At 44.7% G+C, this 17,339-nt stretch overlaps 2 protein-coding genes and 1 long non-coding RNA gene across 4 annotated transcripts in view; 1 reads left to right on the top strand and 2 right to left on the bottom strand.

Annotated features, from left to right (window-relative positions):
• Positions 1-17,339, bottom strand: part of ZNF12 (zinc finger protein 12) — a 1,264,586-nt gene that overhangs the window by 164,713 nt on the left and 1,082,534 nt on the right. The window lies entirely within an intron of this gene.
• LOC308652359 overlaps positions 2,927-17,339 on the top strand; it is a 475,946-nt gene continuing 461,533 nt past the window's right edge. The window contains exon 1 of the long non-coding RNA XR_014022771.1: positions 2,927-3,168. This is a non-coding gene — a long non-coding RNA (uncharacterized lncRNA). The remainder of the gene's footprint in view (positions 3,169-17,339) is intronic.
• Positions 11,656-13,819, bottom strand: LOC308652262 (putative speedy protein-like protein 3; the record flags this gene model as incomplete). The annotated part of the gene is made up of 4 exons (XM_081300036.1): positions 11,656-11,813; positions 12,402-12,460; positions 13,075-13,398; positions 13,813-13,819. 4 exons carry the CDS (start codon positions 13,817-13,819, stop codon positions 11,724-11,726), a joined length of 480 nt encoding a protein of 159 aa, XP_081156162.1. The 3' UTR covers positions 11,656-11,723.

Here is a 17,339-nt window from a genome sequence, read left to right as displayed (position 1 = left end):
TACAGTATCAGGCCAGGTAACCCTGAATTCAATCTCTGCTTCTACCAGTGTCCAGCTCTGATACATGCGCAGGTCAAGTGACTTCTCCCAGCCTTGATTTCCTTATCTGTGAAGTGGGCTGACCCTAAACTCAGCACCCCACACAGGAAGTGATCTTTGTAAAGCTCACTGCCCAGGGGCGTCACTCTGTAGTGTTCCTTTCTAGGATCTGCTCGTAGATGTCTGACCAGACAACAACTCCTCTTGAGAAGCCTGTGTGGCCATATTCTTCCTCCTGCATCAGTAGGGGAAGTCTCTTACCCACTGTCAGCCTCCACCTAAATCCTTCTGCTCTGCCAGGTCATTTCTGCACAAGACCCACTTCTTATGTGGAGCCCAAAACTGAAGGTGAAGATGTGTTCCTAGCAGCCAAGGGTGCCCTGGAGGAGGGACCTACCCAGTTCTCTCTGCCACATGCAACCCAACATCTTGGCCATGGTGATAGCTCTGAAAGAAAAACCTTCAAAAGAAGGTCCTAGCTGTGATCTGCAATCTCTCCCCTGTTAATTGTCTTAACAACTGCAGCTGCTGTGTACCAAAGTCTATCACTACCTGTTGCTGTACCTCTGTCAGTCAGTTAGGCCTTATGACTTAGAGCTGCAGATGCCACTGAATCCATGTACTTGTCCCAGAATAGCAAAGCAATAGCCAGGGTGAGCTGGAATACACCAGGGCCCACCCACATTGCCAACCACCTTCTGCTACCCCTAGCTAAGTGCAAGCAGATATCCCAGGGAATGTGTATCCACAGAGACCATAGCTCTCCAGAGCCTGCTATGACAAAATTGGCTTGAGGCACAGTGAGGCAATACTGAGGCAAGCCAGAGGATGCCAACCTGTCACCCCACTGCAACTTGGCCCTGGACCATTACAGGTACCCTCTCCACACAGGGCTGCAGTTCTGAACACCTGGGCATCCTGGATTCACTAACTTCAACCTCCTGGGAAGCTGGGATTGCAGGCCAGTAGAGAGAAAACAGAAGTAAGGCAGACCTGAATGGAAGTTCAGTCTCAAGAGTTAACCAATAGCATTGGTATTTTTCCAAAACTGATTTGCATAAATTTCATCCAGTGTGTTCACCCAAGTGCTGTATAAATCCTTAGACTAGCACACTCCCAAGTAGCAATCCTATTGGGTCTCCTCTTGCCCTGTGGGAGTTCTGCTTCTGTTCACACTTGAATATATTCTGCTCTTGCACTCACTTATCCTCTTCTGTGGTTTTCATTCTTCAAATTCATGACAAAGAATTCAGAAAGAAGAAATTTGCAGTGAGCAGTGGGGTCTGCTGCAATACTAGGCACATGACCCACCATTGAGAGCTGCCACTCTTAACACCACTCCATGGGAGTTGAGAAGAAATGGAATTTTTTGGCTTCAGAGGCCTGTAACTACAAAAATCCCACCTTCCAGTAGAAGCAGAGAAACTCTCACTTCATCACTATGTTTCAGACAGGGAAACTGAGGCCCAGAGACATGAAGTGACTTAGCTACCATGGCCCAGGTGGCAGGCCAAAGGGCCTGATTCAAACTTCATACCCCATAATGGAACCCCAAATCCTAGCATATTTGTGGAGTTCTACACAAATCCTCTAGAGGCAAATAGAGTATGGGATGTGTCCCCTCTGTGTCCTTCTGCAAAGCAAAGACTTTTCTGCCCTGCTGATATTGATGCTGACTGGGGAAGGGTGTGTGCTTTTCTAAGCTTTTCCTCCCCAGGGAGGATCTGCCACTCTGAGCCAGGGCAGTCTAATCAGCCAGTTAACAAGGTCAGGTGGCTCAAACTGTGCATCCTTGGGCACTTGTTCTCCCACATCTGACTTGACAGATGCCCACATTTAGGCAAGAATCACAAATTCTTTAAAAAAAAATATTTTATTTTTAGTTGTAATTGGACACAACACCTTTATTTCACTTGTTTATTTTTGTATATGGTGCTGAGGGTCTCGCACGTGTGAGGTGAGCGGTCTACAGCTGAGCCACAACCCCAGCCCAAGAATCACAAATTCTTGTTGTTCTAGATGCACTTTGCAGAATACCCAGCAGCAGCATTGTGTTATTCATCAGCCAAAACCTTAAAGACACTTTGCGCAACCCCATGCAGATTGAGATGACGGGGCTGGGGCTTTGCACTGCTCTGGTTTCCACATGTTGAAAGGGAAACCTAAAGCTTAGACCACAGGAGGAAAGGAATCTGTGTGAACCCCCACTTCCTTTGAATCTCCCTCACTTATGAGTCCCCAATTCTGCTCTGACAGTTTCCATCTCCATTAGGGAAGAGTCCACATGGCTGGGCCTCAGATGCTGAATGTTGGTAAAGTTTGGCATTTCGAGGCTGCTCCCCCACCCAGATTTTCTCTTTGAGAAGATGCCTTCTCTTCCCTGGTGTGTAACATGTAATCACTACTCCATCAGCTACCTGGAGTCCCTGAAGTCCCCTTTGTGACAGAGCCTGGTAGAAGATTGGGGGTACCCAGTGCTGAACACAAGAGAGTCCCTGCTGGCCTGCAGGGAACATCTCACCCACTGACTCATCACTGCCAGGAAACACCTATCACTGGTCCCCTGCCCTAGACTCTCCCACTGCCTGTGTGCTCTGGTTGGAAGTCAACAGCACACAGTTGCCCCAGCCTAAGACACTGTGGTGGGGAGTTCTGCTGTGCCCCTTCCCTTCTGAAACTCGCCTCTCTCTAGTTCTCTCTAGTTCTCTGCACTGTGACCTCTAGTTGCCTTAGATATCCTGTCCTTTCTGCTCAGGGACACTGCTGACCCCATGTCCCCTCCTTCTCTGTGGATTGAACACTCCCTATCTGGCCAGAGAGCTGGGCTGTCTCTGGGATGTCTCTGGGATGGCCTCTCAGGAATCTAAATTCCTAAACATGGACTTTCCATATATATTTCCCTCCTTTTAAATTTATTTCAGCTGGGACAGCAAACTGGACCCTTGAATCCATGTTGGGCAGAAGCAACCAAAGTCCACCATTGACGCTCATTCTGTTTTTCCCAAGGATGTCACTGGATCTGTGGTCACAGAGGGGAAACACTCTTTGAGGTGCAGAGACCTTGACTCACCAGAGGACGGAGGATGTTGAGAAGAGAGGACAAGGTGTGGAGAACCTGCTGGGGAGGAGGTGAGTGGAGTTTGCTTGGAAGCTTCCTATTCACGGGGATCCCCAAGGTTAGGACAGTATTTGGGACCAGCCCCAAAAGAGACACATGGCATGAGGTGTGGGAGGGGCCCGAGTGAAAGCATTTGTGTCCTCAGGATGCATCGTCTTCCCAGGACATTGATGTGCTCAGTGCCTCACCAACCAGGGAAGCTCACCTTGGTTTCAGTGGCCTGAGTTTTTACTGGAATTCATTAGGGAGGCATGGGGTTTCAGTTGTCTTGCAGTAGAACCCAATCTCTAGCCTTCCTCTGCTTCCTGGAGCACTGGCTGATATGTAGCCAAAGTTTCACACCCTCCCCTCATCATGTGGTGACATTTCTAGTGTGGCTGGCTCTCCCCAATTGGAATTGGCTTGTTATCCTAAATTCAGTGTTGGTCCCAGTGCCCCACTCTAAATTATAGCCTCTCCCTGTTACCCATAAAACTTCAAATACTGGGTAATGCAGATAGCAAATCGATCCAAGCCAAGGAGTCACAGGAAATGGAACAAAGGAAGACAGCTTACTGAAACTAGATATGTGCCTCCCAGTGGTCCAAGTGCCTAAACTTGTTCCCCAGTGTGGCAGTATTGAGGTGGTGGAACCTTTTATATGTGGTGCCAAATGGAAGGTAATTAGATCATGGGGACACTCACCTCAGAAGGCATTAATGCAGGTCTCAAATGCTGAGTTATGAGAACAGGTTGTTATTTTGGAGGGAGTAGGGAGTCTACCACATGTATTTGACCCCTTTTGCACTTGGCCTGCTCCCTTTTTACTTCTGTTCCACACTGTGATGTCATTATGGAGCAGGAGGCTGCCAGTAACCCAGCACCTTGCTCTTAGACTTCCAGAACTATCAATCCAATAATTTTTATGGGGGCTGGGGGGTATAGCTCAGTAGTACAAGACTTGCTAGCATGCATGTAGCCCTGGATTCAATCCTTGGCAGTTCAAAAGTAAGTAAATAAATGTCTATTCTAAATAAAATATCAAGCCTCATACATTTCTTTATTGCAACAATAATGTACTAAGACAGAGCTCCAGGAGATGGGCAGCAATCAGAAGCAGGATGAAGGTGATAGCTGAAGAGCAGCATGGAGTGTAGGCTCTGCAGACACTGAAATGGCTAGAAAATGAAGAGGAGAGATGGTCTGGTGAGGGCAGCTTGGAAACAGATCCTGTTTATGAGACACATAGGAATCACAGGTAGTGAAGTAGCTCTAGGTCCACTCAGGATGGCAGACATGGGTAGAAGAGGACATATGAGCACCTTGAAGAAGAACTGAATGAAAATGGGTAACCCAAGAAACTGATGCATGCGGTGTATGTATTTACCAGTCCCAGATCAGGCAAGAAAACAGATGGCCAGGCTACAGGGTCAGGGTGGGAGCATTTGGAAATCCTGGAGAAGGCTGTGGTATAAGCCCAGGGGCAGAGAGAAGCCTCAGTGAGTCCAGCTGAAGAGAGGGGAGGTCACTGGGAAGGGGGAAAGCTCACACCACTCCCAGGATGAAGATATGGACCAGCTGAGAAAGTGAGAGGGCTGGAGGCCACGGAAAGCTGAGAAGGAAATTAAATCAAGGTGTGGGAGACCAACCTTGCAGATGACTGGGTCACACTCCCCGGCTGGGTGCTGAGGCGCTCAGTCACAGCAATGTGGCAGAGCTTTCCCCACCCTTCTTGGGTGCAAGGGTCGGTGTCTCGTGCATGGGTGTGTCTTGCTACAGCCCCACGGGTGAAGCTACGCTCACCTGTTCCTTTATAATATAACCCCTTGCCCAGTTTAGGATAGAATCTTCCATGGAAGTGCCTTGTGTGTGTCCCCTTCTCTTACTGTGCCCTTGGGTGTGGCCTACCCAGGTGTCAGTCAACCTGCTGACAGTGGACATCATGAAGATAGACTCAGCCCCCTGAAACCTGACCCCTTGCCTCATTTGGATAGCTTCTATTCGGTGCTCTTGCTCTCTCTCTTCCTGCGGACCCTTAAGGTCAGAGGAGCCATCACAGCGATCCCAAACAAAAAGGTATTGGTGTCTCTTGTGTGGTTATTTTGTGCGGCCCAGTCAGCCCAGTTCAACTGGAGTGACCCCTGAGCCTTTTAGTCGTGAGAACAGAAACCCGGCATCAAGGGAGTCGCTTTGGAAATGCATTGTGATGACAGAAGGAATGTGACTCCCAGAGAAGAGAACACAGGAGCAATTAAGACAAGAATATGGCAGACTCGGAGCACCCAGGCTTCTGGAACCGAAGAACATACAGAGCTGCAGTGGAGGCTGAGCAGAGCTGGGGAGAGGACAGCTGTAGTTTCGGGTCACAGGAACAGCTGGCTTTCTTAGAGAAAGAGAATGTGGAGAAATTCAAAACCGTGTTAAGAATGATTAAAAGCAGAAAAGTAGGAGGGCAAAGGGTTTGATGTTATAATAACTTATACAAAGTAGATAAGATGAGAAAATTAAAAGAGCAAAGAATCAGGAAACCACAATTTTCTATAAGGAGAAAATGATGCCACAGGACATCAGAAGACACAGAGGAAGGAAGAAAACCAGTGGCAGCAGTTTATAGGGACAAAATGTTTAAAGATCAGAAAGATGCAACGGGAATGACACAAGAGTCCATCAGGCCACCCAAGGACACTGTCACTTCAGCTAATCTCATACACTCAAGTTCTCTCCTATGATTATTCAGATTCTTTGCTCTCCTGTATCTTTTTGCCTAAACTAATCATACGCCACACCAACTGGAAAGCAGGAAAAATAAAATAGGGGTGGTAGTACTAAAAGGGAGAAGGGGGACTGAATGAAAGACAGCTTATCTGTCACTGCTACCTGCCAAGCTCTATCTCAGTGTTTCAAAATCAGGAAATATAATTTTCATTTTGTTTTGAAAATCAACTTGTTATCTTTAATATTTACGACCAAAGCATTCATTTATGTCAATGTTTTGATAATTGGGGGGAAATTTAACTTAACATTTAATTATTGCCAAAATAATGATGAGATATTCCTGCGACTTTTTCAAAAAGGAACGACCCAGCCCCTACTGCTAGGAATCCACTGATCTGCCATAGATAAGACCAGTCTTTCCCAAAGATGCATAAAATGGGAATTAAACAATGCTCTCCAGGCTGGGGGAATTTCAGTCAAGATAAATGCTTGGTTGGAATATTTTACTTTTTTATTTCAAAATACTTACAGGTGCAAGGAAACTTGTGAGAATGGTACACACAGGTTCAATGTACCATTCATGCAATATCCCCCAATATGAACACATGATAAGACTATAGGATAGTATTTACATTAGGAAATTTCATGCATTCAATGAGTCTGGAGGTCTTTATCAATTGGGAAATAGAGTTCTAGTACTTGCCTTGGTACCTGCCGTGAGCCCTGGAACATGGATTTCCGGTGAGCTCTGCATGCTGACTTCTGGAGTGGCCAGGAAATCGGTCTTACAGTGAGAATAGGAAGGCTGACTTAGGTGGGTCCAGAAAGACAGCCTTTTGGTGGGTCCAAAAGTTGGAGTCCGGTGCCTGCCTGCCCAGCATTACCCAAGACAGGCCTTTCATCAAGAGAGTTTCCTGGCAGTGACTTCTGAAGGGCACCTCTCACACAGTGATCAGGAACACAAAACCAGTCTGGAGACCCTGACGCTGCCTGGTGCCACCCTCACGCTGTGTAGTTCATGTCATGATTTCCCCGGTCTCTATCCACACCCCTTTCCTTGTCTTCTTTCCTGGACACTCACCTCCACTCTATAGTAAGTACCCACAGGGCAGGACCTGAGTCTGATTTATTGCTCTGCTCATCCCACTCCTACCAAATGCTTAGTGAAATTCCTGTAAGAACTCAGGACACTGAAACCAAGGTCAGCTTCCTAGGTAGGTCATATACATCCATGTCCTCTGAAGATGCTGCATCCTAAGGACATGATGGCTTTCATTCAGACCCTCCTAGACCTCCAGCCATGTGCCTTTTCTGTTAGCTGGTCCCAATTTGTGTCCTTTTTTACATGACAAATCAGTAATTATAGGATTGTGCTCTCCTAGCCTCAGTGATATACTATAGAGAATTATACAGTAGGTCATTGGATGTATACGACCAACCTGGGAAGCTCATCTCCAGCCATGTGCCTCTTTTAGCTGGTGCCAATTTGTGTCCTTTTTGACAAGATAAAACAGTAAATGTAGGATTTATGCTCTCCTAACCTCAGTGAGATGTTATAGAGAGTTATACAAAATAGGATCATGGGAATCCCCAATTATGCACCATTGATTAGAAGTGCGAGTGGTCTGGGAATCCCAGAGCTTACAGCTGGTTTCTGAAGACAGGGCAGCATAGAGGGGGCCCTCAACCTGTGTCAGTGAGCTCCATGCAATTGATAAGCATCAGAATTGTATTGCACAGTCTCTGTCTTTAATGACTTCTTCCTTCCTGGAATTTTACCTCTTCAGTTGCTCCACTCACCCAACCACCATTCCTCTTTTCCTCATTCAACCAGCCTTAAGCTCATTGCATGTAGGTACTTTCCAGCCTCTTCACATCATCTCCATTTGCCTCTCCAACCCCGTACCACATCTCATCACTGGCTCTGTTGCCACCTCTCTTTAGCTTTGTTTTCCTTCTGACTGATACTTTGCTTCACCTGCTTCTTTCCACAGCTGCTCCCGTATTCTCTGAAGCTCCCATCTCCCAAGATGCTTGTCTGCAGTCATTCAGTGCCTACTCTGTTAGCCCTTTCCTCTCTGTGCCTATCTATTTACCAGCTCGAGCTCTTCCTATCATCTCATTCTTCTCACAACTTGCCCTAGTACCTTCATTTCCCTTCACCAGTTTCTATTTCAACAAGACCCTTTGGGTTTCCTTCTGTTATGTAAAACTAGAAAACAGGTTCTGGAAAAGACTCAAACTGTGACTCCAGTAGCAAAGTCTACCATTCCCTGTGTGTCCCCCTCCTTGGACCATTACCATGAAGGCATCTCCTGTTGAGATGCCTCTCTTTGATTTTGCATTTAAGATTGTTATACAGCTCTCCCAGAATTTTCTTTCACTCTTCCTGTGTTGTCTCTCTCAATGTCCTCCCTGTGTTTCCTGCTTCCAGTCTCTAGTTAGAAAGTTCTGCAACCTTCTCTCTTGTTTTCCAAGATGAAAAATAATTGAGGTGTTTTCCTCCACAGGTAAGAAATTTGGTCAATTAACAACAACCCTGTTAAACCACAGTTTCATTTCACAAAAACCAAACAATGCAGAATGACATGATCATATGCATCGTTAATGTAAGAAGATTTTCAACTTTATTCAGTTTCCACACAATGCACTGTGCTATGCTCTTCCAAAGCACATAGTACAAAACAAAAGCACATAGCACATGTGGTCTTTACAATACATACTTTAAAATGACAGAAAAACATGTCAACGCAAGTTAAATAACAATATTCACAATAATGATGATGGAACATCAAATAAAAACTTTATAAGACTATGGGGAAATAGCACTGAGATATAAAATTAGTAGATAAAATGGTAAAAGATTAAAAATTCCAAAGAAATGTTTATGTACATAAACCTATTATAACACTCATCATAAAACTAATAAGGAAAAACAATTTTCCAAACAATATCTATCTTAAGACTCTTGAAAATAAATATAGTTCAAAATAAATAACATTTATTGTATTTACTAAAACTGTGACAATCCTATAAAGAAATCATCTCCATGCTTGGTATCCTTAAGGGATATGTGACCCAAGATGAATTAAAAGGAGAGGTTAAAAAGAGAATTTACAGAGGGAGAGAGAGATTCATGGCTAAAGGATATTAACTTTAGACCAAGATCAACCATTCATCAAAGCTGAATGTGGGCACAATTGCTGTGGGTTAAGGATTTTTACACATCCTGTGTAATAAACTGTTCTCTCTCAGGTCTGGCTGAGCAGCCTCAGAGCACCCAGCATACCTCTAGGGGGTCATCTGAATGGTTGTGGTTTGAGACCATGAAGCTGACTTGGAGATTCGGACTGTTTCACCATCTACAGAGGGTGGCGGTGGGTGGGGGTGGACAGGAGTGGATCAAGAAGCTAGGTCCTCGAGCATCCTGAATAGACAATCACTGACTCTGTCATCAAGCCAGGGATGCAGAGTTTTGTCCCTCCCCTCAGGCCTCCATAGTTCCAGGACTTCTAGGCCATGAGGGCGCGATCTCGGCCCCACACCCAGAGCTCCGGATTATAAGCTTGAATCTGGAAAGGAAAAGAGCCCCCACCAAAGCTGATGACTTTACAGGATATTGAGGGTTTTGAAGATATGGTTAATTTATTTTTCCACTCCTTAAAATTACTTCACCTTGATTTGGACTTTCTAGTCACCGTGATTCAACAGTCTGCAAATATCTAAAACTACAATGTTGAGAGGCTTGATTCTAATAACTAAGTTCTGTCAACTACAAAGGAGGTGACACAGCAAGGTGTAATTATTAGATTTATTTAGCCTGGTGACAAATGAAGTAGCCATATACGGATATCACAACATTATATCAGCTATTACTAACATGGACGACACTTATGAGGAGCATATTATATATAATATAAGGCATGGGACATCATATTTTCAGCTTTCTTTCAAATAAAAATTGAATAAACTTTCCTATTTTATATTAGATAAGTAAATTATGCTAGCTGTGTAGAAAATTTTGGAAGTGCTTTGGCAGATACAATCCTTTGGGTGTCCCATCTAATAAAATTTTAAAAGTTGTATTTATTAAGAGACAAGCTTTATCATTGTCTCTGATTTGAGTAGAATAATGGTTTAATGTTAGTGATGTTTCTGCTTGGGTCCATCAAAACAACTTAGTTACAGGGTTAGATGCATCTTTAATCATTGAAACCCTATTACAGTTTCTACATAATGATAAGCCTGGCATATACATAGTTTTGGATTATTTTTGTTTAAAACAAAAGAGTTCATCCCAGAGTTTGAGACAAATAATTAAACTAATTCTAGTTAGCTCCAAAGTATTAATTAATTGTCCAGATATTTTACAAATGAAAAAAATATTTCACCATAAAATGTTACACTTTGTGAATAATTTTAATCTGGTATAAAGATTCCTTTCATCTCATTTATCCACTTCCTTTAAAATAAATCATAATTTACAATTGTTAGATGTATCTATACATAAATATATATTAAAGACCAAAGATATATGTCTAAAAATCTCTTAAATCTGCTGGAATTTATACTAAAATGAAGTCACTTAAATCTGCTTAAAACTATACTTCCCTTATTGCATAGAAATTAGACTTGGCTTTACATTTTTAATATACTTTACTTTTTCTTCAGATATGAAATTCATTTTCTTGAATTGGGACTTTCTTTTATTGAATCACTTATGTATACCTGGTAAATTTTCACAAAGTTTTTGTTAGATGTTATACAGTAAATTGAGATACACGTTTGGTTCACTAACCAAAAAAACAAAACTGAAGAGTGGCTGGGAAGTCCTTCCCTCCGTGCATAACCTCCACAGCTTTCTCCTCCCCAGAGCCCACCTGCAGCCACCCACCTTCCTGTGTCTCTCCAGTCAGCCCATCTCTCTCCCCCCACAAGCACACACAGCACCACTCACCTCCTCACACTCCTCCTTGGAAACCCAAGTGTTCCAGCCCATGGAGCAGATGAACTGATAGCGTAGTTTGTGGAACAGGGGACGCTGGGCGTAGCTCTTCCCATAGAGGAAACGAAAGATCTCTTGTTTGGGAGCCTGGTTGTCCTCTTCCATGTCATTAGCCAGGTAGCTGGGGAAAGAAACCAGGTTGCTCTTTAGAGGCACAACCAAGAAGGACCTGCCCTTGGAGTCAGCTTCCCAAATGGACTCCCAGAGGACCATCTTCAGACAGGACTGCACCAGCCCTATTAAGTGTTATGGAGGACCACACCTTGGTCCAGAGGACTCTGCCAGACACACACCTTCTGAAGGACTCCAGCCTTTTTCTAGAAAGCATTGAGCAACACAGTTGTGGGAGAGGCCTAAGGGGTGGTTGGACCCATCTTGGAAGAATTTTCAGGGGGTGTGTAGAAAGAGCCACAAATGTGAGAAGACTCCTGTATGAAGAACCAGAGGGGACCACCCTATACTGGACCTGTGTCAGGCTGGGAATTGGGCATCTGTCTTGGAAATCCAGAGGCAGAAAACAGAGCAAGGTTGGTATAGATACAGGAAGGAAGAGCAGTCAGATGTGGCTGCACCTCCAGTCTCTGCCAGGGATAGGAGGTGCCCATGCTTTCCTCCACTCCTCTCAGGTGGGCTTTGTGTTTCCTTGGTTTCCTTGAATCTTTAACAACTGGCCTTTAGGGAGCATGTGTGTTTGCTTTGACTAGGGAAGTGTGGAAAAGAAAAACAAACTATACTACAGTGCTGTGATCTCGTGTACACGGAGCAAACAGGACAAAGAGGCTAAAAGTCAAAGAAAGGTTAGTGCCCCTCTGCTCCCCTCCTACCCTCCCAGGTAGTGAGTCCTGATTGATGAAGGAGACCAAATACTCACAGGGCCAGAAAGAAGTGGATTCTCTGGTACTGCCAGGAGAAGAGGCCAGCTCGGCTAAAATAAGCTATGACCATAGACAGGAGGTACTGATGGAGAGAGAGGAAGAACACGGAGAGAGGTCACATCCTGGAAGAGGAGGAAAGAGGGGACAGAGGAATGGGAGTCTGGGGTGAAGAGTGCCCCTAAGAGAAGGTCGCCAAGTAAGGAGACCTGCTGGTTTGGGGAAGGACCTGTGACAGTCTGAGCAGTCGGGGGAAGAGGAGGCTTAGTGTGTACTGTAGGATCAGCTCTGAGGGGACCTTTTGAGGAAAGGCATGTAGGTGAGCTGGGTGAGGAGGGTCTTGGGTAAGCTGGAGAATGGGGGGTCCCAAGGAGAGCAAAGAGGAGAGGAGCCCAGAACCTCAGGTGACAACAAGCAAAAGGGGGTAGCCATGCAAGACTGTGGACTTGGGCTTGAAGCCCAAAGCACCCCAAGAAAAAGCAAGGTCCACCCATCCTCTCTGCAGGAAACTGCTAGGTCCTGAAGGGAGATGTGACAAGCCACAAAGGAGCCAGGACTTGGCACATTTTGTTGGGTCTATGTGGAGACAGAGGGAAAGACCATGGGGCTAGAAATCCCTCCTCTTCCAGGCTGTGCTGGATCAGTAACACTTCCCAGTGGAAAACAACCTCACCTTGTCAGACACCCTCAGGTTCTTGTCCCAGGCCAGGAATCTTTTGACAACAGGATCCTCTGTGAGCAGAACACTGATGTTAGTTGGGAACCAGGAGAGGCTTCAATGGGAGATAGAGAGCAGAGAGGAGAACAGGACCTCCCTTGGAGAAGGTGTGGGATTGTTGCCCAATAGAGGTGGATAGGAAGAGATCAGGAACATTCCTGGGAAAGTTGCTTGGACCTGAGACTCCCCCAGGGAAACAACTGAGTGAGGGTTTGTGTAACAGAAAGGTATCTGTATGAGTAAGAGCTTCTCTTAAACTGTAGGGGCCCATCATCCCCCCTTATAACCTTAGAACCAGAGTTATTAGGTCATTTCTCATTTGATAGTTACAACAGTGTGAACATGGTCCTGTTAACCACCTCTCAGGGAGGATGAAATGTATTACAGCCACAGTGTCTGCAATCAGTGAGGACAATTGGAACCAAGCTCTGTGATCCTAAGCAGGGTCATTTTTCAGGTGTAATGTAATCATCCATCATCTAAGAGTTTCACAGGGTACATGGGTCCTGAGTCCTCCAGGAATGGGGATCTCAGGGATAGCAGGGCTCTTTGGAAAAGTGCAGTGGCTATAAGTTCCCTCTTTGTGTAAAGAGCAGGATTGGAGGGCGCTACCTGGGTGTCTCCCTACCTAGAAGCCTGTTGAAAACCTCATGGTGCTCTGGTTGCACCAAGTCCATGCGCCGTTTTTTGAGTTTTATTTTGTGGTCACACAGTGACTCCACATCCCAGGGGTGATTTAGCTCACTTTCCAGATCCTCCAGCTCATCCTCAGATTCAGTGGAGGACTCTCTCTTTCTCTTTATGCCAGTGGTCTCAGGCAGGAGACCAGATTCTACCCGGAGTATAGAATCAAAAATCCCTGGGAGATCATCCTCCAAGTCTCCCTCAGATTCTGAGGTCCACTCTCTCTTCCTCGAGGACCGACATGGGAGGCAGGGTTTTACCCACAGAGCTGAGTAAAGGAAGCAGAGTCAAGCTCCTGAATTTGGAATTCATCCTTTCATCATCTGATCCCAGTTCACCTCCCACTCCAGACCTTCAACTGTTACCTTCTTCTGAGCTATTGTTCAACCTCTCCCCTTTGCTGATAAAAATGTGCCCCTGATTCTCCTTACCAGTGTCCCTTCTCCCTGTTCCTCAAAACTCTTCCTAATTATGGACACTTTCTTCCATGGGTGGAGTGACCCTTTTTACATCTCCTCTACCTACTTCCTATGCTTATATCTCATCTTCTAACCCAACTCCTTTCTCTACAGATTTTCCATCCATGTGGACTTCCTTGTCCCATGGCAAGGAACTTCAAACTTCAAAAGTGGGCTCCTTAGTCTACCTTTCCTGGCTTCTCTACCCCTTCCTTCCTCCTTACCAGTCATCATGTCAAATCAGTTCTCACTCTAGCTCCCTCACCTGATGGACCTGGGACCTCATCATCTACCACCACTTCCAGGTGGGATTCTGAGGTGCTCCGCTGGGAAGGCGATTGCCCAGACTGGGAGATTTGTTGATCCGCCATAAGTTCTCCCATACTCTGTCTTCCTTCTACAAAACCTAGGTTCTTACTAAGGCAAAGCCTTCTTCCAGAATTTGGTTGAATAAGACTGTGTTTGCTCTTCTCCAAGCAGGAGAAATCAGGTGAGGAACAGTTCTGAGGACAAACTGTTGCCCACTGCACTGCCAGTGGTTCACAGAGTCTGTCCCTTCCAATCAGGAAGGTTGGAAGCCTCTGATGTCATCACTCATTCCAACCTGGCCACTAGTTTGAAGGAAAACACCTGCAACTGTCAGACTGGTATGTGCACCTGTCCTAGAGTTCTAGAGGAGATGGTCTCTGTTGTGACTGATCCAAACTCTGTCCACTTTGCCAAACTAACCTATGGGTCTCTGACCCCTTTTTCACTTCTGTCTAGACCCGGGTTCTTCTCTCCATTGTCAACACAACACATGTTAGATACCCAACCTCTGGGCATTTCCATTTCAGAGCTCAGTGCAGTGGGAGATTAAGGAGTATGGCAAGGAAGAAGGGGGAGGGCAGAAATGACATGACCTCCCAAGAAGGAGCTCAGTATGTACAAAAGAACCCACGCACACTGAATTATCACTTGAAAAAGTTAAATGGAAACACTCAGTTTAGCAAATCTAATTGGCTACATGCCACTGGCCACTGTTTTCTGAAATCTGCCCTGGGAATACACACATTGCATTTAGGTATCCTTGACTCAAAGAGTCCTTATGAAGACATAAAATCATAGAAAATTCTATGCATGTTCACAGTCTTTGCAGAATGTCAACACTTTCTGGGAGTCCATGGATCATCTCAAATGAGACCCTCACAACTGAGCAATATCCTGTCTCTAAAAAAAATATAAAAAAGGGATGGGAATGTGGCTCAGTGGCCAAGTGCCCCTGGATTCCATCCCTGGCCCCCCCCCCAAAAAAAAAAAGTACTGGGTAAGTAATATTTCCATGGCAGGGCACACGGTATCAGACTACATGGATGGATGTGGTTATCTACAAAATGATGACAGTTTTATTCAAGTCTGTGTTAATATTTTATTTATTTATTTATTTAATATTTATTTTTTAGTTGTAGTTGGACACAACACCCTTATTTCACTTGTTTATTTTTGTATGTGGTGCTGAAGATCCAACCCAGGGCCCCGCACGTGCGAGGCAAGTGCTCTACCGCTGAGCCACAACCCCAGCCCCTGTGTTAATGTTTTAGATCATGGTAAATTCAAGGGAAATTCAAGGACGGACATGATTGTATTTATAAAGGCATGGGCTAGCATATAGGGGTAAATCCCAAACTCTCCACCAAGTATGCTCCACCCCTCTCTGTGCTCTAGCAGTCTATATTTCCCAGCTATAGAGTCAATAACATCTTTCTTAGCTTTAGTGCAGAGTGTTTCTAATATGAGATGCACAGAAAGCCCTCTTTTCTCTCTGGTGTAACCACTACCTAGCTTGGAGATGGCGGCCATTTCACCAGCCTGTGTGCCTCCAGGACCCAATGACAGGCTGCCTGCACATCCACTGAGGACATACAGTGTGCAGGACAATACCTTTCTCGTTTGAAGTCACTGAGATGTCTGAGATGTTTCCATGGCATAACCTAATGTATTGGTCAGTCTTTTGTGGCAAAATACTGAAATAATCCACTTAGAATGGAAAAGAAAACCAGGCTCTGCAAAATGAGGGTTTCCAGCTGTATGCTCTCATCTGTGAGGGAGTGGACAGGGGCCGAATTGGGAAAAAACTACAGAGCAGGTGAATTTGGGGGCACCAGCAGGAGACCCATTCTTTATCTCCAGTTGTCACTTATTGCTATACGACTGGGACAACTTTCTGAGTACAGTTTCCTTGTTTAACAAAAGAGGGGACTAAGTGTGAAATCAAGCTCCATCTCTCTTTCAGAATCCCCTCCAGACAAGGTTTACCAGTTAGGATGACAAAGGAGTGAGATTTACAAGGACCAGGTCCATGATCACAGAGCAAGAAAAGAGGGTGAATTTGTGACTGACAGACAATGAATGCACAATGGCTGTATATTTACATCTATACATCAGCACATCCAGCATTTCATTCCTTCTTTAACTGATAATATTCCTTCATAAGGATAAAACCCATTTTGTTTGCCCATTCATCTACTGATAGACATTGGAGTGGTTTTCCCTCTTTGGCTATGGTGAATCACGCAGCTGTGAGCATGTGTGTATGGATCCTTGTTGGGGTACTTGATTTCAGTTCTTTGGGAATATACACTGAATGGAATTGCTGGTTCATACGGGGAGTCTGTGTTTACTTGGTCAAGGAGCCAACAAACTGTTTTCCACCATTTTCCACTCCCACCAGTGATGTGAAGGGAGTTACAGATTCTCCACATCTTTGCTGGGCTATGTGGGCTTGATTTTTGTCCTATCTTTAGAGCATGTCCCTATCAGTGTGTTTGTTCATCTTATTCTACATTTTAATACTTAAAAAAATTCTTTTGTTAGTGAAGATGGACAAATGCCTTTGTTATGTTATTTTATTTTTTTTTTAATGTGGTGTTGAGGATCTGTGCCTCACACATGCTAGGCAAGCAAGTGCTCTGCCACTGAGCTACAGCCCCAGCCCTACATTTTAATTTTCTTCTAAAAACCCTTCTGGATTAGAGGCAGTTATTCTATACATGGTTTATCATTTTGGTATTTTTGTGAGAATGTATTTTAATCTTAAAATATATAGTAGAATTATCCTGTGTGCATGAATATCTTTGCACTTAGAATTTGCCACTCTTGTCTACCAATTTGGCCAGGTGATTGTTCAGGAATTTGGAGAGTTGTTTTTCTGAGAATTCTTTAAAGTCCTGAGATCTTCAGGTCTTAGACCATGGAGGAAATAAGTCACATTGTTAGTTTTAGGGCACATCAATTTCCTTATGACAAAACCACATTGTCGTAGAAACCTTATAGAGTGAGTAAATAGGTTTTATCTTTTCTTTCTATTCTGGCAACAGTTAAAAGTGTAGTGTTGAGGATGACTAAAGACTTTCACTGCTTAAGTGCCCAAGGTCAAAGTAGAACAGAGATTTGGAGTGCTGTATTTCAATGTCTCTTATGGCTTGAATATGAGATGTCCCCCAAAAGCTCATTAACAATGAGCTCAGGTGAACAATGTTCACAGGTAGATTGTGAGAGCTGCAATCTAATCAGTGAATTAATAATTTGAAAGGACTACTGTACTCAGTGTTAGGTGTAGGCAGATGAGGTGTGGCTAGAGAAAATAGGTCACTGGGGTCACCTGCCTTTGGGTTTGATATTTTTTCCCTGTCGCCTTAGCCCACTCTCCCTGCTTCCTGGCTGCCATGTACTGAGCACCAGGCCCTACTGCCATGGTGCCTCACGTGGGCCC

This window comes from Spermophilus citellus (genome assembly GCF_964194105.1).
Source record: "Spermophilus citellus genome assembly, chromosome: 6".
Lineage (NCBI taxonomy): Eukaryota > Metazoa > Chordata > Mammalia > Rodentia > Sciuridae > Spermophilus > Spermophilus citellus.
The sequence above is the reverse complement of the archived record's forward strand: the minus strand, read 5'-3'. Positions and strand labels throughout refer to the sequence as shown.